At 43.4% G+C, this 22,217-nt stretch overlaps 1 protein-coding gene across 1 annotated transcript in view; it reads left to right on the top strand.

The window, feature by feature from the left end:
* Positions 1 to 310: 310 nt before the first annotated feature.
* NTRK2 (neurotrophic receptor tyrosine kinase 2) overlaps positions 311 to 22,217 on the top strand; it is a gene marked incomplete at both ends in the record, with an annotated part of 210,130 nt that continues 188,223 nt past the window's right edge. Inside the window, 3 exons of the mRNA XM_082497238.1 lie at positions 311 to 519; positions 20,571 to 20,645; positions 20,883 to 20,954. Coding sequence (XP_082353364.1) covers positions 311 to 519; positions 20,571 to 20,645; positions 20,883 to 20,954 — 356 coding nt within the window. The remainder of the gene's footprint in view (positions 520 to 20,570; positions 20,646 to 20,882; positions 20,955 to 22,217) is intronic.

The raw sequence follows: 22,217 nt of genomic DNA, 5'->3' as shown, positions 1-22,217 counted from the left end.
CCCGCGGGGACCAAGGGCAGGTGCCGCACCGCGCCGCGCCGGCGGCCCCTCTCGCTCCTCTCCCGCCGCAGCGCTCCGGCTCCCGCCGCCCCGCCGAGCCCCCCCCCCCCCCCTACCCCGGGCGGGCAGCGCCGCGGGGCGGCTGCGGCTGCGGCTGCGGTTGCGGCGCGCCCATGTGAGCCCCGGCTGCGGGGTGCCCGCCCGCGGCGCGGAAGGGCTGCGCAGCCTCCGGGCGTGCGCCCCGGTAGCGGCGGCGGCGGCGGGAGCAGGAGGAGGCCGTCGGGGCAGCGCTGGAGTGAGCGGGGGCGGCATGGTGTCCTGGCGGCGGAGGCCGGGGCCCGGCCTGGCGCGGCTGTGGGGCTTGTGCTGCCTGGTGCTGGGCTTCTGGCGGGGCGCGCTGGGCTGCCCCGCGTCCTGCCGCTGCAGCTCCTGGCGGATCTGGTGCGCGGAGCCGGTGCCGGGCATCTCCTCCTTCCCCGTGCCGCAGCGGAGCGCCGAGGGCGACAATGTCACCGAGATGTGAGTACGGCCCGGCCGCGGCCCCGGCCCGGGCAGCGGGGGCGGCGGGACAGAGCGGCCCGGGGGGACGCTGCGGGATGGGGGCGGCGGGCGGTGGGGGAACTTCCCCGCGGCGGAGTGCTCTCGCTCGGCGGGCAGATGCGGTGGCTGCGCAGCCCAAAAAGCCCGGTGTGATTTAATTTCAGGGGCGACTTGCCGGCGATACCGCGGCGAGCCCGGTGAAGATGATGATGAATCCTAATTGCCCGCGATGCGGTTCCCCGGGAGCGGGGCGGGCGGCGGGAGCGCGGGGCGGGCGGGCAGCGGGCGGCCGCCCCGGCCAACCGGACCCGGACTCGGACCCGGCGTGGGCCGGGGTCCGCGAACCGCCCGGACACCCACACCAACCCCCACCACCCCTGCTGCGGTGGCAGCAGGTCTGGATGGGGGGGGGGGGGGAGGGGGAGGAGATGGTGGTTATTCTATTTTTTTTTTTTTTTACTTTCCCTCCCTCAGTTTATTCCTGCGAACCGAGAGTTTTGGTGGGTGGCTTCCCTCCCTCCCCCAGATCTCTCCTATACTCTTTTTTTTTATTATTAAAAAAAACCCCAACCACCACCAAACAAACAAACAAACAAAAAAAAAACGACAAAAAAGAAGGGGCAAAATAAAAAAAGAAGGGGATACGGCAGATTGTGGTGGAAGGGACAGCAAACTATTTTCCCTGCCCTGGCCATAGGCATGTGAGCCTGCTTTGCCCTTCTCAGTAAGGTGGCTGGAAGGAGAAAATACGGAGCCTGCAGAGGAATGAGCCTTGTGCTGTCTCTCAGCAAGTGCTGGAGGATTAGGAAACGGTCATTAATAGCGAGGAAGGTGCAAAAAGTTGTGTTTTTTTTTTCTCTCTCTTACCCATGCGTTGCTTGCACCCTCGTTTGCCCGCAGCCGATATTCGGTGAGGGAGTTCTGTAGCTTTTCGTGTTCAATCCTGCATCGTTTCACAGCTCTGTACTCTGTGGCATCCACATATGTTGCCTAAGAAAAGCTGCAAAGGCTCTTGCTGAGCAAAAAATTTTGGATACTGGACTGGTAGATGATAGATGTACGGAAAAAAAACCTTCTAAAGCTGTTTTGTCCATCTCCATGTTTTCCAGTCCCTGTTGTTTCTGGATTGTTTCCCATGGCATTTTTAATGTAAAAGATACCAGATTATTTTCCCCAAAATCTTTACAGATTTCTCACTGTTTGCATTCTCCATCCTTCTTCTAATTCTCAGTTAATTTTAGAAACAATATAAAAATACCGTGAAATACCGTGTGATTTTAGAATAAATTCTAGCCTTTGGGCTACCTTTCTGCAGTTTGCTGAAGTCAATTTGCTGCATTTCCCCGCGTGTGTTTGGGGAAAAAGCTGGAGACATTCATTCCTACTACTCATATACGGCCTACATTTGGTAGATTTTCAGGACCTATGGTAAAGAAACAGTCTTTCTGTGGATTGCTTCATTAAAAAAAAATATTGCTTTGAGCTATGCATCTCTGCTCATTTTCATAGGCTTGGCTAGCCTTATTATCCAGTACTTTGAATTTAGAGGTAACACAGCAATTTCCTCCTTGAATTTAAACTCTATTTAAAAGGCCAGAGGAGAAAGCATATGTAAATATGTATTCCAGCCATGATCAACTTAAAACCTGTTTAGTCATTTTGCATTGATGCTTTTGGTTTTCATTTTCCTGTGGTTTTTGAACATCCCTGTCTTTACAGTTCTTTTCAGTTTTTACTGTATCATTCTGTGACATTGCATGTTGTTGTGTTTGGTGATCTAAAAATAATTTTGAGTCATAGATTTCTCAGGAGATGCTGTTGCACGTATTTAAGATGGTCTTCTCATGCGTACTTTTAACATAAAACACAGGGGCCCTTTAATTAGTTTATAGGCATAAATTAAAAACTGGACTGCAGTAGCTGTCACGTTATTTCATATTTCATTGTGGGAGATCAGTAAACAGTAAATACATAGGGAAGCGGTTCTAATACGGTAGATATAGGCTGTGGAAGCATTTTTTAACACCGCACATCTTGCTTTATTCTAGCTAAGACACATGTTTAAGAGGCTGGGGCATTGCATTTTACTTGGGAAGCTCCAGGCCTGATTTTTCTTTTATGTGCTCTGTAGATACAGGAGCACAATGCCGTCGGTCTCTGGCGGAATTACTCTTGGTGTGAATAAGAGTGAGACGAGCATAAGACAATTAATTTCTAGTAATTCATTCCCATGTATTTCCCGAGTGTCTACTGAAACCAATCTGTCGTTTGTTGCTCGTGTCCTGCTCCTGACGGCAGCGGATGCCTCAGTCCTCGCCAAAAACATCCACAGGCGCCCCCGGGGGCACATGGGCTGAGTCAAGACCCTCACCTGGGCCATGCGTCCTGGGAGCGCTGGGGGAACAGCGTGGTCAGTGGTGGGCACCTGGAACCTGTGGTGGTGCCAAGAGTTGGTGGTGGGCCAGGTGGAAGGCACCCAGCAGGCAAGGTGCGAGCGGGCAGCCAGGGTTTCCCCTTGGCTGCGAGAGGTTTTTTTTGGGGGAGAGAGAAAGCCAGGGTGGTGCGGTGGGAATAACATAGCCGCGGTCCCACACACCGGGCAGCCTCCACCACTTGGTACCCAGGTGCTTCAGCTCTGTTTCGGCCCACAGGTAAATTGTGGGTTTAGAGCTTAATAAAGACTCTCCTCCCAGTCCAGCTGTTTCTTGCTTCCTGGCTGGATCCCCCACCCAAGTCTACTGAGAGCAGCGGAGAGGCAGCCAGAGCGCTTCTGCATCAGCCCTGTGAGGGCCAGCTGCTGAAACTTGGTGTGGGAGGGCATAAGAGTATTTATGCCTGATGCTTTTCTTAGTCATCTTCCTGACTCTTTCCCTTCCTAGTTGTTTTTGCATAATTTTCTCTTAAGGTGAATAAAAGACAGATTTTGAAAATTTTCTGTCTCTAACAAGATTTTGGATTTGTCCAGTTGGCTAGGGTGCTGACATGGGCTGGTCTTTATCTGGAAAGCATGTACCACTGCTAAAAACGCTTATGATAACAGAGCTTCATAGTAATAATTGTTTGGTAGTTTTGATATTATTAGAGACAAATTCAACTCCAGAGCGCTATCTTGCATTAAAATCACGGTATCAGCCATTGAAGCTCACATTAGGAGCCAAGGACCAAGAGTGGTGAGAGCAAAATAAATACGTAAGTATTGTTAAATCCATGTATTGTAGGCACAATAGCAAATAGGTAGTCGTTGGTGAGATCACTCGAGTAAAAGTATTAATAGGCTAGTAAATGAGTAATTTTTGAAGCATTCAGGACTTTTTGTAAAAGGACTGGTCTAGTATTTTCTCATTAAGTAAAACGTATTGTTAGTATATCTCAGTGCATATGATTCTTCAAAGGCTTTGATTTCAAAGTGTCCTCTTGCAGTGCAAGTATATTCCTGGCCTAGTTTCACAGTTCTGGTATCAAGTCATTAATGTGTTGACTTATGATTATTCAGGTGAATGGGGTTTGAAATTAATTGGTGTATTTCAGGAAGAACTGCTTGCCAACAAAATAGTAGGTGACTTTTAAGCTCTTGCCTGTTAAAAGAGAGGTGATTGTGTATTGCGTACATTTCAAAACCACAAAATAAATTTCTAATGCTGTTATATAAAGCACTCTAGAATTGTTAATAAATAAGACAGGATAAGTAATTTATAGAGTAAATTATTTAACAAGTCATGTGAGCTTGTGCTAAAAAAAAGGCATGTTTAAATTCATATGAAGCTCAGAGCTGTTGGTATTTTGGGTCTCTTTCATTTTAGATTTCTAGGCTGTTGTAGATTTAATATAATATAAAACTGTCTACACGGCTCTTCAACCCCCCCAGCCCTTTCCTCCTCAAAACAACTTTTGGCTGTGCAGCGTTGCATGGCTTGGCTGGATTGAAAAGTTATTTCTGGTGACTTGGAACTGCACAACAAAACATGAAGCATCAGGCCACAAATTATTAAAGGGGTTTTGGACGGTGGTGATACAATAGCTGCTTTTAGGAACTTGTCTTTTTTATTATTTTTAAAATCTTCCTTTAAAAATCTGGGTAATTGGTGAAGGTGAGTTGAAAGTAAGCATTGCAAAAATCACTTTTGTAACTTCTAGGCTCTAAAGATACTGCAAATATCACAAAGAACTGGGTTTTGTATATACTGGGGTTCTGGTTTTGCTCCTAGGAACCCTTTTGTATGGCTTGCTTTAGTCCTTGGTTGATGAGGACTGATGGCGCTCCTCAGGGTCTCTGCTGGGGCTGTCTCTGGCAGGGGGTGAGGGACCAGGTCATGGTGGAGGAGGGCAGCATCCTTCAGGAGGCCCTCTGCCTTGAGCAGGGCTGGGGTGGCAGAGCACCACCCCTCCCTCTACATCTCTGGTCACTCAAGAGTTTTAAGAGAGGTTTGGGATTTATATACTAAAATGAAAGCTGTTTGTATGAATTCAAGGATTTGGTCTTGGATATGTTGCTTTCAAGAAAATTCTGCTTCTTTCCATGCTAATAGGAAAACAGAGGGCCCAGCAGTCCAGCCTGCGATATCTTTAGGATGGCATTTTCCAGATTTCTCGGGTTCTATTTTTTTCGTTATTATTTTTATGCTGACAGCGTAAGGGAGAAAGCAGCTTAGCAAGATTCTAGATCCCAAATCATTGTACAGCAAAAACTTTTACATAACTAAAAAAGGGCCTTATTTCTCCATTTTGGATTTTGTTTTGAAGTAAGAGGGACACCCTTCGACCCCCCATTCTTTTTGGTTTGCATCTCTCTCTCCCCTTTTTGTCATCTGTCACTGCAAGAATGTCCAACAATATGTCACTGAAGGTGGCCATCCAAATATCCTTGCCCAAGGATTATTGTTGGGTCATGAAGAGTAATAAAAGATGAAAAATGGAGCAGAGAACTCTAAAATCGTCTCAATGCTTTGTGGATGTTAAATGTATATTTAGCTTTTTATGTCTGAACAAAACTCTCCTTGAAAACTGTTCTTTAAAAAGTGAAACACTGATTGCATAAATGAATTCGTTTACTTGCATTTCAAATGGAGATATAAATTTGTAGAGGTTTGAAAGCCACATGCCTGTACTGCCTGGGATATGAATATGCTCTGTTGCTGGACATCATGTTTGCTAAAATCTCTTCATCCAGAGATGGATATAGTAGCATGTTGCTGCTATTAAAATCAAGTGTAATCAGGATGCACCTTAATTCCTGTTCGATTGTGAGACTATATTTTCAGAAACTGCATAAAGCAAACCAAACTACTCCCCCTCCTGAAATATGCATATGGAGATCCTTTTTCTTACATCGCTACTATTAACCATAACATTACACAATCGTAATGGACTTATGGGAAAGGAGCCACGCCATGGAAATTCTGTTGTGAATATGCATTTTTTTTTTTTTTTCCCTGGAAGAAAATGACCTGCATTGAGTGTTGACCATCGACAGAAGTTATGGCTGAAACTTAAATATATTTAATACTGATTCAGCTATTCTTGCTTCTGGCTTGTGTTGTCATTGGTAGGATAAATTCTTGAAGATCAGATTTCAGGTCAATATTCTTTGGTTCCTAGACAAGACCTGAAGAAATGAGATTTTTTTGCAGAAGTAAAAGTGGAACAAGGCGGGCCCAAGGCCCAAGGCATTTTCAGAGGCAGTTGAAGAGATCACAATCTCTGAATGGTGTGATTTCAACCAGCCTTTTGCTAATAAGCCTGCTGGTCATGATCCAGCAAGGTACTTAGAAGCCTTTTATTTCAGGGAGAAGCTGAGGCTGAGTTTCTGGCCTTGTTAAAGTCAGTGGCAAAACTGGATAGAATTAGCATTTCACCAGGGTAGAGTAGTTTAGGGGACACATGCGAAGGATGACGAGAACCTTGATTCAAGCATTTTCCTGCCTGTTTTAAGTTTGGAAGAGAAGGGGCCTTTTGCTCTATTACTTGATGTGGTTTTGACTTGCGGCCTTTCCTGGACCTCAAGCATTTTCCTACTGTGTGAAGACTAAAGGTGTTGAGGCAAGGGGAAGTTGAGATTGAGTATTTTAGAGGGGTCTGTTACAAATTTTAGATAATTCTGTACTGAAGTGAGCCCGCATCTCCACGTGCAAAGCAGTAGCAGCTGCGACCGCTACAGGAGCTTGTGCTGGATCCATAGATGCTTCACTGTATACAGTTGTCTAACATATAAATAAAAGAAGGGCGGTAACATTAATCAAAGTTAGTCCATTGCTGAAACAGAAAAGCAGTGAAATGGCAACACGTCTGAGCTCCTTATGGAAGTCTGTCAATATAGCCCTAGTTGGGGCTGGGCAAGTCACCTGTTGTTCCTCTTGGTATGACAGTTGAGCCAAAAGAAATCTTCCAATTTTAGATCTAAATTAAATTATTTTAACTTCTTTTATTTCCTAACCATACACGTAAAAATAATTAAGGCTTTATACAGCAGATAGCCTGTGAAGCACGGATGTCCCGCATTGCACAATCAGATGCTGTATTCCATATGAAGTGTATAGGACGTGACTTTTCCCATTCTTTTGCAACAACTGTCTGATTTTCTGAATGCCAGACGGCACAGCAAGCACATGGGGATAAATCATGCGCACATACTGGGCATGTCAGACTTACTGGGCACGGACTGAGAGACTTTTCACAGCATGTGCTGCGGGTGTCATGCTCTGGACTTGCTAATCATGTCTGGGACTGTCCCAGGCATCAGCATTTAAAATCTGGCAACTCCCTATGAATGAACTGTGTAGTAAAGGCACTTAACTCAGCTGGCTACTCTCCTGCCAGCAATGGAGAGCCCACTTCTTCCAGGAAGTGATTCAGGAGTCTAAGTTAGGTGCCTACTGCAAATTACCCAATGGAGGCATCCCCTTGTGTCTCCACTGAGTACAGGAACACCTTGGGGACTTGGTTCACTGGGGTGAGTGGTAAAAGCAAGACCTTCCTTTTAGCGAGCAGAGTCATGCTCTGGAATAAGATGCTTGTGTGGTCCCAGATGAACCATTTCAGCAGCGCATATAGGGAGCGGCTCCGCCTTGAAGCAGAGCATGGGTCTGAACCAAGGCCTGGCATGTCAACATCTTAACTGTTGTCCTGTATGGTGTACAGATGTGGGCTTGCCTTGGTTCTTCCTGCCTGAATCGCCTCACTTGGCGTGGAGCATTCAAATGTGCCTGTGGGTCAGAGAGCAGGACAGACTTTAGCTAAGTGACTGCGATGCTTATTTGTGTAGTGGGACAGCCGGGTCCTGCTCCTCCTCCACTGAGTGTTCAGTCATGGCAAAAATTAGAACAGCACAAACAGGTGAGGTTGAGGCTGCCTTCTCTGAGGTTGCTTTATAGTGTGGTGTCTTCTGAGAGGCTGGGATCATGTTGTCTTAGGGAGAGGAAGGAATTGACCCTCGTACTTCTAATGCTACCGGAGCATTATTTCCAACATTTCTTCCAAATCTGTGGTCTTCTACCTCACACAGACATATCCTGGTGTTTGGGTGTTTTTTTTTTGTTTTGTTTTGTTTTTGTTTGTTTGTTTGTTTTAACCAGATTAATCTATTTGGTGAATGTGGGTCTAGTTCAGGAAGGTGAAATTCCTTTTTTTTTTCTCCGCACTAGGTGGGTGAATAGTCTATTGCATATTCATCTCCTACTCCCCACTCCAGTCTTGCGTCTTCCTAATCTTTAGAAACAGGTTTTCGAACACATTATGCATACTGTAATCTCACCTGGTAAACACCTACACTGTACTCTCCTGCTGGGAGCTGTTCTGTTGACTTCATTGGACTAACCATGTAGCAGACTTCAGTGTATGCTGAAGTATGTTACAGTTTAGAGTTGTAGCAATATAAGCATCTTTTGAATACTGTGTATTGCACACATATTTATACATATAAACAAAATTTTAAACTTTTCGGGTTAGGTTCAAATAGATTTACAAACATTTTGGATTCGCACAAATCCACATGTGACATCAAGGCATCTAAATAGAAGAATACTAAGGCTGGATGCTGCTTCTGTGTAGACATCACTGCAGATCTTGGACCACATTTGTCTGCAGCGACTGTCTTGTTGCCTGGGGCCTGTGCCATCTGGGGGATGTGGGGCTAGGTGGCACAGCTGCAGAAATAGATACCACTTGTTCTGGAGGTGGGTGTGAATGGAAGAACGACTCTGTTGATCTTCCCTGCCTTGAACATTTCTCCCAACCCTCCATGACATTCCTGTCTGCATGGAGACAGGACAGTTGTTCCTTCTCTTTGCTTGGTCTGGTTGTATGCATAGTTTTTGCCTGCTGTAGAGCATTTCTGCATATTCATACAACTTGTAATGCTCGGTTTAACTTGAAGCAATTTTGCTCTTCGCAGTGAGTATCTGAAATGAAAGGTTTAGGAACTGAGAGTCCTAACAATTGGAGGTATCATCGAAATGTCTGCTCGAGCTTGTGTAATTGCAGGTGAATACTTCACCTTCACCACAAGCATCCTGGGGTAGGGGGAGTGCTGCAAAGGTGTGTAGGTTGGAGGAGTGCTGAAAGGTGTGTGGAGCAGTGTGGTGTGGCCATGAGAACCACAAGGAGAAACAGGTCATTGGATGAGAAAGATGTTACTCTACTTGTAAAGCAGTGGCAGAGACAAAAGCTGTAAAGGTGAATGAAGAACGCTATGAAAGTAAGTGGTGGGCAAGGAGAAGGCAGCTTTGCAGGTAGAGTGAAGAAATTTGAAGACTCCTGTAGCAAAAGATGTTACCTTGTGAAAGAGGTACGTGCAGGGTAGGAGTTTATTTTGAAGGAAAAATGGTAGAGAAGATGATCTAAGACTTGAAATGATGTTTAAATGGAAAAATTAGTGCTTACAAAACAGTATATTTTCCTAAAGTCTAACAATAAAGACATCCATGAGTAAGTTTTTAAGTAAAGTTGATGTCATGGTTTCAGCTGAGGTGGAGTTAACTTTTTTGCTAGCAGCTGGTGTTGTGCTATGTTTTGGATTTGGGATGGGAATAGTGTGATAGCACACTGGTGTTTTTAGTTGTTGCTAAGCAGTCAAGTCCTTTTCTGCTCCTCACACAGCCCCACGCGAGTAGGCTGGGAGGACAGAAGAAGCTGGGAGGTGACACAGCCAGGACAGCTGACCACAACTGACCAAAGGGATGTCCCATGCCCTATGACATCATGCTCAATATATAAAGCTGGGGAAGAAGGAAGGGGGGAGACATTCAGAGTGGTGGTATTTGCCTTCCCAAGAAACTGTTACGCATGACGGAGCCCTGTTTTCCTGGGGATGGCTGAACACCTACCTGCCCATGGGAAGCAGGGAATGAATTCCTTGTTTCGCTTTGCTTGTGTGCACAGCTTTTGCTCTACCCATTAAATTGTCTTTACCTTAACCCACGAGTTTTTTTTCTCACTTTTACTCTTCTGATTTCCACCCCACCCCCCTCCCCATCACAACCCTGGAGGAGTGAGTGAGCGGCTGCATGGTCCTAGCGGCCAGCTGGGGTTAAACCACGACAGTTAATGTCACCCTAGAAGAGGCAATACATAGGTGTCAGGCAGCAGAATGAACAGAAATACACAGAGAAACGTGAAAGACAGAATGGAACGCTTGTCTGCATGCACCATCGTAAGACAGAATTTCCCCCAAATCAAAATGGCCAAGTACAGGAACATGAAAGTTATGGAAATAGTGGCAGCAATGTGGCAGTCAGCGCAAGTATTAGAAATATTCTGGATACTGACAAATGTGCAGAAAGTGTAATAAACAAATCATTATGTTAATATATGCAGTGCAAGTAAGAAACTACTTATATTAAGTGAACAACAGGATTCCTCAAGTGAAGAGAAAGTGCTTTTTTTAGGAATGCTAATGGAAGAAGCTATAAATTCAAAAGATTGGCCAATTAAAATGCAAAGAAATGGACTGTATGAGACAGAGAACAGAATGGAAATAAATGTGATAAAAGAAAGTGGAATAGGGAACTGTGAAGAGCACATAAAAGTGGAAGAGTGAAGAGTGCCTCTAAAAGGCTGTAGCAAAGAAGCAATTTTAATGCTCTTGAAATGCTCCCTGAAAAATGCATAGATTAAATATGAATAGTAAGACTGGTGTTGATATACAGAAGGTGGCAACCTGTTCTGAGCCTAGAAGAGTGAGGTAAATGTCAAGAGAGGTGCTGTCTTTTAAAGTCAAAAAGACACCTCATAACCCTTTTGGAATGCTTCAGTAGCGTAATTTGAATATGTATTCATGTTATGTCTTCCATGAAAAGGCAAGATATGGCTTGGAGGAGACACAGATCTGTAGTCAGGGCTATGCAAGATGTTTCATGGGTCTTGGGAAGGAGGCTAGGAAATCAATTGTGAACCATGGCAGCAGATGGTATCATTTGAAGAATGGAAAAACATCTACCAATTGGGTTCTCTGTGAAATAATTGCAGAGAAAAAGGGTAGAGATTATGACCATATGTAGACTCTCAAGATTTAAATAAAAACAGAAGAAGGAGAATTTTTGCTGGCTTATGGAAAAGGGAATATTATTTGAGATGTCAGGAGTCAAATTATTCAGCAAATTTAATGCATTAACGGGATTTTCCTGGATAGATGGCTTCAGGTTTTGCAGTTTCACTCCATCATTTGGAAGTACTACCTTTTGATCAGTATTTGGCATGAGGTGTATTGCATGCAGTGAATGAGACTGTGGACAGTGTAGCAGGTATAGACATATGTCTTGATGATCCAGTGAGTATCACAGCAGATTAAACAGAGTATTTGACATTCCAAGACCCGGTAATTTTAAACTGAATAAAGTGAAATATTAGTGTTGAACAGTGGAAATAATATATGTCTGTGGGAAGACTGACCTCAGAGGGAATTTCAGAGGGAATTTCTTACATTGAATCAAAGAGTCAGGGAATATTGAACATGCCAAAACCTGGAGATAGGAAAAAGACTTAAAACGTTATGAAGCATACTGATTTATGTCAACAAGTGCTTATCTAACTCTGAAGGATGCATAACTCACTTAAGATTTCCCTTCCACAGAGTCACTGTCTGAGCATGGGTGTGTGGATAGAAGAGAATTCAAAGCTTTTGACATCTACCAAGATGCTTTAATGTTTTTGATTCATGGAGGGACCTAAAAAGATGTGCATAAAGGATGGTTAGGAGCAATCTTACTGTGCTGTTGTGGAACTGATGTTTTGCCATTCTCATTTGCATCAAGGCCAGTGACAGCTACAGAGGTGGTATATGCAAGTGCTGAAAAAGAGCGTGGTTCTGTTACTAGTCTTTGAAGTGTCACTGCGCTAGGTGGTTTTGTAGACGAAAGAAATGTCACATATATTTGTTTGTATTTGTTCATTCCTTTGAGATGCCCTTTCTTCCTTGCAAGCAAAATAGTTAAAAAAAATATTAATCTTATACCTGCTTTCTTTCAAGAACTAATGAAAAGCCACATTCATTGCTCCCCTTTTGGATGTTATTTAATGTGTGATTTCATAGTGTATACATTATAAGGGGACTGTACAGGAGTTTACACCTCTTCCTAACAATCTGCAGAGATGATTTCATACACAGTGGATGAAATGTATGTTGTAGATAAGTATAAGGTCAGTGATTAAGACATATATTTCTGAATAAGTAAGTTATTGTCTGGCCAGCTGATGCTTTTTTCTGACTACGTCAAGGAATATCAACATTTCCAAAACATCTTTGCTAAGGACAAGCTAGACTGTAGCTGTCAATCGTGCTCTGGAGAAATGTCAAAAAATGATGTCTTGGTGAAATATGAAATGTATGAACTTCATGGAGCTCAAGGTGGAGGACAGGTCTCTGAATGGAGAAAATAGTTAAATAAGCTTTGCATGCATTTTGAGGAAAGTGATTCTGAAGGTGGAGCTCATCAAGGGTGTGAATCTTAGATCTGGAAAGCTGCATGAAATGTCTTGAGAGTTAGCTTGATTTGGTAGTCTGCTATTTGAAGAGAACAGAACAAACACCTTGAAGCCAAACCAGAAATGTAAGTAAGCCCAAGGGTGCATTATGTTTCATTTTCCCTGCCTCTAAATATAGTAACTGTTTCCTTAAACTCTGCGTTGCAGACATATTCATTTATTTTTACTTTTGCCTTCATGTTTGCATACTATAAAGAGGGAACTAAGGTTGACTGGCAAACCGTGGGTTTTCCACTTGCCAGGGTGTTGTAGTCGTAAGCAAGAGTACAGATCTGCTCCTGCAGTGCTGAAACAAGATTGAGATCTCCACTGAATTCCCACTTTCTCCTGCTTTAAGCTGGTGGGTTGGCACTAGTAGTTTAGGATGATTGTTTTGGAGAAGCAATTCCATGTAGCAACTGTGTACTACTAGTTGGATGCTACTAATTGGATAATCGTAGTGTATTGACACAGAGCAGAATGTCTGAGCCCCGCCATCTCCTGGCAGTTGATGCAGCCACACATCAAGAACAGGGAATTCTTGAAGGTAATTTCAATCTGTGAGCTTGGCCGTGAGATGCTCAGTTTCAGATCAGAACTGTGCGTTATCTCAACGTGGAGTATGTGTAGTGAAGGATTTCCTTAAAAAGTGTGCGTGCCTGTGGCTGTAAAGAAAGATCCCAGAGTTAATTATGTCAGCTCCAGAGCTGCTGTACTGCACGTGGAGAGCTACCTCCTGTAGTCTTCTGTGACTCATGTTTAAATACTCTAAATGGGAGGAAAAAAAACCTCCTCAAGGATGATTTAAGGAGCCTGTGATAGCGGCAATCATTTTTTAACTCTTTGTGGAACACAGTGATTCACAGCTCAAAAAATCTACCACCATGGCACTTGCTCAGAATTTGTCAGGAGACACCAGACAGGCAAGGAGTCAAGCACCTGTTTGTAAAATTGGTGAATCCTAGGTAAGTCCACAGGGACTAACTCGACATACTGCTTCTTTCCCGAGTTATGGCATGCCCTTTTAGCAGTAGAAGTTCTGTGCCTTGAGGTTGGGCTCATGAAACCTGGCACTGATGGTACCAGGTGGAGGCAGCAAAATAGAATGAAATAATTGGAGTAAGCCTGTTTATGTCTAAAGAACATGTCTCTTGTAGGTGTCTGTATCACACTCATTGCTTGCTGTTAGAGTTTCCTTCCTAGGGGGAGCTTGGTCCTATGTAGGACGATTTCTTGGTTGAGCGGAGATTATATCATTGGTCCCTACATCTGTCTGAAACTTGGCATTCCTGATATGCAACATCATGTAGCTCTGTGCTTCCTTTTCAAACTAAATGAGTTCACACCCCTCGAGCATTATTTTGAATTTGTTTTCAGAGGGGCTGCAAGTGAAACCCACTTGAATCTGCCAAGTTTCATCAAGTATTGTGTCACGCTTCCAAATTTTGCGTGATTCTGTTGCATAACCATAAATCAGCCCAGGTGTGTTGAAAATGTCCCTAAGTTTGATGAACTTGGTCTGACATTCGAGTTTGTAAGAAAATACATCACTAGGGAACTTTGCAGTGTTTAATTGTTGATGTTACCGTACAGCGCTCACAGTAGTGTAGACTAGGGACATACGTGACCTGTCATTAAATGGTAATTCGTCTACTGACAGTTCAATGTCTGGAGTGTGCTGCATTTTTCCCTAAAGATTTAGTGAAAAATTAACTTGGAGTATGAAGTTTTCCCAAAGTTCAGAAGCATTTCACCAGGGAATGTTTATTAATTTTAAAAACTTTTTTCCCAGCTGTACGAACCAGAGCTAAACATATAATTGATTTATTTTTTGGAGTGTTAAGAAAATATGTTTCCCATAAAGGGAGTTCTCTGGCAACAGAAATACTTCTGGAGCTGAATTACAGTGTTATTTGCTTGCATCTATGTTGTTAAGACTAGTGCGCGCTGGTTTTCCAGCATGACCTTATAGCTCCAAATGGAGTAGTATACCCTAACATACAGTAATCCAGAGGAAATAGAGTAAAACAAATACATTAGGAAGGCGTACTTCTGCTGACCAGTTTTTTTTCAGGTTAAGGAAGATTTGAAAGTTAGAGTTAAATCCTTTCTTGAGCTATTGAGTCACAAAATAAGCTAGACCGCTTTAAAGAGCAGAACCTGCTTTCTCTTCATGCTTTTGCAGTCCAGGGGTTGCTTCACTGACTGTTATACAGATTTTATCCATAGTCTTTCACATCTGTAATGAGCAGAGGTGAAGACCACCCTCTTAAAGCAGAACGTATTTGGAGGACTTAACTCTTTTACAATAAGATTTTAAAATATCCTTTCCAGAATGTTGCAGAAGTGGTGAGGTATGAGTGTGTGACATTATTCAATAGCTGCTGAAGTGTGCTGAGATGAACGTGTTATCGTAGGTTGCAATGTGCAGTCAGTAGGTGTGTGATTCTGAATGCCTTTATTAGAATTAATCAGTAGTTTACAAAGGGGAGATGAAATTAAAGGTCTGAAAACAAATACTGTTTACTGATGACTCATTGAAGGAGAGGCAGAATGCTATAGTATAATCCAGCGAATAGTATTGTAGGCAGCGGAGGGTTTTGGTGTAGAGGCAGCAGTCGGTATTTGTGAGCCGATATGTGTGATCCGACTGGGTGCTATCCAGCCAGGTTTTGGCGGTGCTACGCTTCTCTGTGGCGTGCAGTGGGAGCTTCCAAGCTCCTCACGTGACTTCAGCCAGCCGTGAGTCAGGATGTTTTTCTTCTGTGCTACAATAAAAATGTTCAGTTAAAGAACAGGGTGGATATTCTTAAGGACAGGCAGGCAAATTACTTTTCTCAGTGTCGCCCACTGCAAGTCAGAGCTTTTAGAGTATTAATGTTTGATGATAAGTAACATCAAGGTAGAGTAGTTGTGAAGAAGGTAAAAATAGACTTCAGTTAGGGAGAGGTTTTATTTCAAACCTCCCTCTAAAACAGAAGAACAACTTCCACTTACAGTGTACAGCTACAGTCATCGTACTCCTTTCTTTATCACAGCTATGAAATAGCTGCAAAGGCTTAACTTAAAACAGACTTGGTAAGCAAGTAAGGAATGTGACCTGCTTATGGTAAATTACGTCTGTCCACTCTTTCTTCAAGGATTTCCAACTGCGTGAAATTTGCTTTACTGTCATGTTCTGCATTGAGAGTGTTTCTACAAATGTATTGCAGAGCAGTTATTATTTTGAGTTAGTCGCACTTGGCCAGAATTTCTTCTGGGTCCCTATTCAAAATATGATTATGGAAAATCAGTAGTTTCTTTTGGTTCTTCAGTTAGGAACTGGAATCATAAATCATTCACCATAAAGAGACTAGTACCAGCTCAGAGTAAAGTGTCCCCCCTTGCTTTTCTTTTAAGGATGCAATAAGAGAAGTAAATAAAAGATCATAAATTCATGCTGTTTCTTCTTCCCCAATATCATCCTTTTGGTTTGTTCCCTAATGGACCAACACTCATCTTTTTATATAGATTGTGTGCTCATACTCAGATCCTCGTCTGATGTAAATTGTGGTAGATTCATTGACTTCAGCAGAGCTGAGCTGTTTTACAGTGGCAGAGGCTTACCACAGGATGTAATACACTAATATATTTCTGTGTGACACTATAAGTTATGTCAAGTTCTGGAGCTTCTTGTAATGGGAGGTTCTGGTTAAATGTTTTTATGATTAAAATTGCAATGTAAGATTTGGATGGGTAATAAGTGCATTTAAGTGATGAATCTGTGTTCTGTCAGTGTTTGTCAGAGGTTTTTTGGATGGCTTAATCTTCAGCTAGTACAACTGGTCGCTCAGTTTCTTTTCTTTTACTCTTCTGAGTCTCTTCTTCCTCTGTGTTTCTCTGTCTGTTTTCCTCAATTCTGTGTTTTCCCTTCTGTGATTCCTCTTCTGTGTTTTCCCTATCTGTATCTGGTCTTGACAGAATTCTTCATTGCTTGAACACCAAGGGCAGGATGAGGAAGATACCCTTGATACCTCTTGCATAATTTTATTTTAGCATGATGAGGTCCAAGTGACAGAGAAGGTGATACTTAATTAAATCAAGAGCAAGTCAGGCAAAAATGCCAAGAGACCTGTGTGGATGAACAAGGAGCTCCTGGACAATCTCAAACAGAAAAAGGAAGCCTACAGAGGGTGGAAGCCAGGACAGGTAGCCTGGGTGGAATACTGACAAATTGTCTGAGCAGCCAGGGGTCAGGTTAGGAAAGCTAAAGGCCAGATAAAGGTAAATCTGACCAGGAGCATCAAGGGCAACAAGAAAGCCTTCTGTAGGTATATCAGTGACAAAAGGAAGACTAGGGAAAATGTGGGCCCACTCAAGAAGGAAATGGGAGACCTGTTCACCTGGGACATGGACAAAGCTGAGGTACTCAACAACTTTTTTGCCTCAGTCTTCACTGGTAAGGGCTCTAACCACACTGCCCAAGGTGCAGGAGGCAAAGGCAGGGACTAGGAGAATGAGGAACCACCCACTGTAGGAGAAGGCCAGGTTCGAGACCATCTGAGGAACCGGAAGATGCACAAGTTCACGGGACCTGATGAGATTCATCTGTGGGCCCTGAGGGAACTGGCAGATGAAGTTGCCAAACCACCATCCATCGTATTTGAGAAGTTGTGGCAGTCTGGTGAGATTCCCACTGACTGGAAAAGGGGAAACATAATCCCTGTTTTTAAAAAGGGTAAAAAGGAAGACCCAGGGAACTACAGGCCAGTCAGTCTCATCTCTGTGCCTGGCAAGACCGTGGAGCAGATCCTCCTGGAATCTCTGCTAAGGCACATGAAAAATAAGGAGGTGGTTGGTGGCAGCCAACATGGCTTCACCAAGGGCAAGTCATTCCTGACAAGTTTGATGGCTTTCTATGGTGGTGTTACAGCATTGGTGGATAAGGGAAGAGCAACTGACATAATCTACCTGGACTTGTGCAAGGCATTTGACACTGTCCCGCATGACATCCTGGTTTCTAAATTGGAAAGACATGGATTTGACTGATGGACCGCTTGGCAGATAAGGAACTGGTTGGATGGTCGCACTCCAAGAGTTGTGGTCAACGGCTCGATGTCCAAGTGGTGGGCAGTGACAAGTGGTGTTCCTCAGGGGTCAGTACTGGGACTGGTACTATTTAGCATCTTTGTCGGAGATATGGATGTTGGGCTTGAGGGCTTGAGTGCACCCTCATCAAGTTTGCTGATGACACCAAGCTGTGTGGAGTGGTTGACATGCTGGAGGGAAGAGATGCTATCCAGAGGGGCCTGAACAGGCTTGAGAGGTAGGCCCATGCAAACCTTGTGAAGTTCAACAAGGCCAAGTGCAAGGTCCTGCACATGGGTCAGGACAATCCCAAGCACAAATACAGGCTCAGTGGAGAATGGATTGAGACCAGCCCTGAGGAGAGGGTCTTGGGTGTGTTGGTGGATGGGAAGCTCAACATGAGCTGGCAATGTGCGCTCACAGCCCAGAAAGCCAACTGTGTCCTGGGCTGCATCAAAAAAAGCATGGCCAGCAGGTTGAGGGAGGTGATTCTGCCCCTCTAGTCTGCTCTCATGAGAATCCACCTGGAATACTGCGTCCAGCTCTGGAGCCCCCAACATGGACCTGTTGGAGAGCATCCAGAGCAGAGCCACGGAGATGATCAGATGGCTAGAGCACCTCTCCTATGAAGACAGGCTGAGGGGTTGTTCAGCCTGGAGAAGAGAAGCCTCTGGGGAGACCTTGTAGCAGCTTTCCAGTGTCTGAAGGGGGCCTGCAAGAAAGTCGGAGAGGGACTTTTTACAAGGGCACGTAGTGATGAGTGGTAATGGCTTCAAGCTGGATGAGAGTAGATTTAGAATAGATACTAGGAAGAAATTCTTTACTGTGAGGGTGGTGAGGCACTGAAACAGATTGCCCAGGGAAATTGTTGAGGCGCCATCCCTGGAGGTGTTCAAGATGAGGTTGGATGGGGCTTTGAGCAACCTCTTCTAGTGGGAGGTGTCCCTGCCCATGGCAGGGGGTTTGGAACTAGATGATCTTTAAGGTCCCTACCTACCTAAATCATTATATGATTCTATGATTTTATGATTCTTCTTCAGGGCAGGTTGAGCGGAAGTGTGATCATTAACTTTCAGGACTCTCAGGTGGAAGAATTACTAGTCTTTTATAAACTACTTCGTTGCTTTTACTTGGCAAAATATGAAAATTTACCAACCAACAAACACAAGAACAGATTTATAAACCCCAAGAGAGTAAATCAGATTAACTTAAAAAATCCAAGGAAGGAAACACGAAATACAAAGGACTCTATTATGCTGTAATGGGTACACTGTGTTAATTGTCTCCTAAGATGTCCTGCAGAGCAATCAGTGTCATATAATGCTGTAGTAATGTGTTTTTTTTTCTAGCATCATGCATTGTCTTTTTACTGCCCTTCTTTTTCCCAAGAGACAATGAATGCCATTAGGGGAAACATTTTGCTTTTCCTGGTACTTGGCAAGAGCATAGCCAAAGTCAGCTTTGCAGCTTTGGAGGAGAGCCCAGCCCAACTTTTGGGATTCTCAAGCCTCTCTAGGGATGTGGGCATACAATGAATTTCTCTGACACATCAGTTGAGGTAGTTGGGTTGCCTTTGGGAATGCAATACACCTTCTCTCCAATTCAACAAAATTTACTTTAAATAAATTAAAAAAATGTTTAAAATAAAGATAAGTTTTATTCTAGCAAAGAGAGACTCCTTTTTAGGAAAACCTGTAGATTTGCTTAGTTCTGGATGTTCATGAAAATACAGGTCAATCTCTGTTAAAGTTTTTCTGGGACCAGGGTTGCAAAGGATGTCTTATATCAGGCTTACTTATCTGCCCTTAATGTCAGTTGAATTGAAATTTCCACCAATTTCTTCTTCCTAGACTGCATGATTTGCACTGTGAAACTTCTTTGCTTGCTGCCGAAGAGGTAACATGTTGTATATCATCCCATGCTTTACAGAATCACAGAATCACAGAATTATCAGAGTTGGAAGGGACCTCTAGAGATCATCTAGTCCAACTCTCCTGCTAAAGCAGGATTGCCCAGAGCACATTACTCAGGACTGCATCCAGGCGGGTCTTGAAAATCTCCAGGGAAGGGGACTCCACAACCTCCCTGGGCAGCCTGTTCCAGTGCTCTGTCACCCTCACCGTAAAGAAGTGTTTCCGTGTACTTGAACGAGACTTCCTGTGTTCTAACTTGTGCCCATTGCCCCTCGTCCTGTCACTTGGAACCAATGAAAAGAGCCTGGCTCCATCCTTCTTCAACCCACCCTTAAGATACTTGTATACCTGTAAAACATTTTAATTTCCAATCTGTGGGGTGTCACTGGTTATTCCTAGATCTCACATGATGATAACACAAAGGACTGGCTTGCATGCCCACGTCCTTTTTGGGTTCAGGCAGATATTCATGGTATGTGAGTGGACTCAGTGCTTTGGTTTACTGTGACAGTTTCTCTTAATTTCTGCTTGTGTATATAACATCATGAAGTACAGCCTCCCTCTCCTCAGTTGCCCTATTCCCACACTTTGAAAATAGAATTGAAACTACTTTATGGAAGGGAAGAAATCAGTTTAACAAGTGATTAATTTAACAACATGAGAGAAAAGACTAGGGCAATCCGATCCCCCCTCAATGTAAATGGGGGTAACTCCACTACCACCATTAAAGTTGGCCCTTTTGCTGACGTGAAGTCCATGAGCTAGGGAAGTGTGTCCTGGAAAACAGTGACACTGTAATGCAGCTTTATTTACTGTGCCTTCAGGATGACTTGCTTCCTCGATGAACAAGGCCTCATTTCCCCTGTGTAAAACTCAACTGTTTCTCCTCCAGCCCTGTCCCTCAAAGTACTGTTTAAATGATGGGGAAGATTTTAAGGAGCACTTTCACTCTGCAGGTGCTCTAACTAGATCTTAGTGTTAATTGCAATAGGTCAGCAATCACTGCTGACATTCAGACATCAGTGCTTGATCTCTGAACAGTCAAAGCTGTGGAAGGATCCACTTTCATACTTTTTTTCTGTCTTGCTTTTTTAACAGTTACATTGCAAACCAGCGAAAATTAGAAAGTATCAATGACAATGAAGTTGGATTTTATGTTGGACTTAAAAATCTGTGAGTATATGGGATGCATATTTTATAGAGCTCTTTTTCCTTTATTTCTTGTGTAGAACCATATAGAGACCTCATCAGAATGTAGTCCTAACTTTGTGTGCTATAGAGGACAGTTGTAGATCTTGTGGTTCAGCCTTGTTGAGATTTTGTCCACACTCTTATTTTAACCATTATTATCATTATGCTTTCCATTATATTTTAAATGAAATATTGTAACAGTTCTATGTATTTTCACAGGACCGTGGTGGATTCAGGCTTAAGATTTGTGTCCCGTCAAGCATTTGTGAAAAACGTCAACCTACAATACATGTGAGTAAGGATAGGATCTGCCTTCTAAGTCAAAACTGCCCAACTCATGTTAATTTATTTCTCTCTTTCACCATTTCCTTCGTATAAAATGTTTTAACAAGACAGACTTATAATCGTCTTCTGTCATTAATTGACTTGAAATAAGATATGTATGGTAAGGAACTGGCAGAACATAGAACAGGTATTGTAGAGAACCGACAGATTATAAGAACATAACGTAGGATGGTAAAAAGACGGTCCAGTTAATTATCCTGTCTCTAGTAATGGACTCTGGCTGTGTCTTTTGTGGTAAGTAGTGTAGCACAAAGAGTACCTCTCTCAGCTGAGTGAGTTGATACCGAGGATATGATGTCCACACTATGCATCACACTCAGTGACATGGGTTTGACTAGCTCTAGTCTGATTCAATGGGCTGAACATTACTTTAGTAGCTGCAGTGCAGTCGGTGCATGCGTGAAGCGCATCTAATATATTTTGACCAGTGTGCATGCCCAGAGACTGTGGCACAACTGTGAACTTCAGTCCTGTAAGTGGGGATGATCAAAAGATTCGCTTTGGAAGCTCACTCAAGATCTGAACTAATGCACGCGAAGCAGAATATCAGAATGAGGTTACTTTCACACTGAAACTCAATTTGCGGTACATGAACTTCAGGAAGCACAGTTGGTGCCTGTGCAGCTTTTTGACTGTGTTTTTCTAGATTACTTACACTTTAGACTTAGCAAAGGCTGAACCGATCAAAGTTCTTTATATAAGTACAGAGAAAAATGATCAGCTAAAATGAAAGACTTTGGGTTTTTTTAGTATAAGTAATGTCCCTGAAGGACTGTAGTGCCTTTTGGTGGGACAGGCAGGGAGTAGCTCACTTTGCTACTTACATGGAAAACTGGGGTATAGTCCTACAAAACATTGAGATCATGTGAGGGGCTCAGTTCCTCACAGGTACACTGTTTTAGCTGTGTATTTAAGTATGTGTTTCAGTCCATCCATCTTCGTTAGATATATTTAGCACTTAACTCCTTGCTTTTGTTAAAGCCCTAATGAGATTGGGAAGACATAAGGCCAAGCCTTAGGCTTGTAAGATACTTCCTTGTAATATGGAAGAACTGTTGAACTGAGCGCAGAGCTGATTGGTTTACTAATGAAATGGAATCACTGTCTGCACCTGTGTTTTCCAAAGAATGGCAATTAATTCATGTAAAGAAGCGGACATGTATGTCTTTATTTGCTTAAACAGTAACTGCTGTCCTTAATGTGGAACAG

This window comes from Vanellus vanellus (assembly GCF_965231255.1).
Source record: "Vanellus vanellus genome assembly, chromosome: Z".
NCBI lineage: Eukaryota > Metazoa > Chordata > Aves > Charadriiformes > Charadriidae > Vanellus > Vanellus vanellus.
The sequence above is the reverse complement of the archived record's forward strand: the minus strand, read 5'-3'. Positions and strand labels throughout refer to the sequence as shown.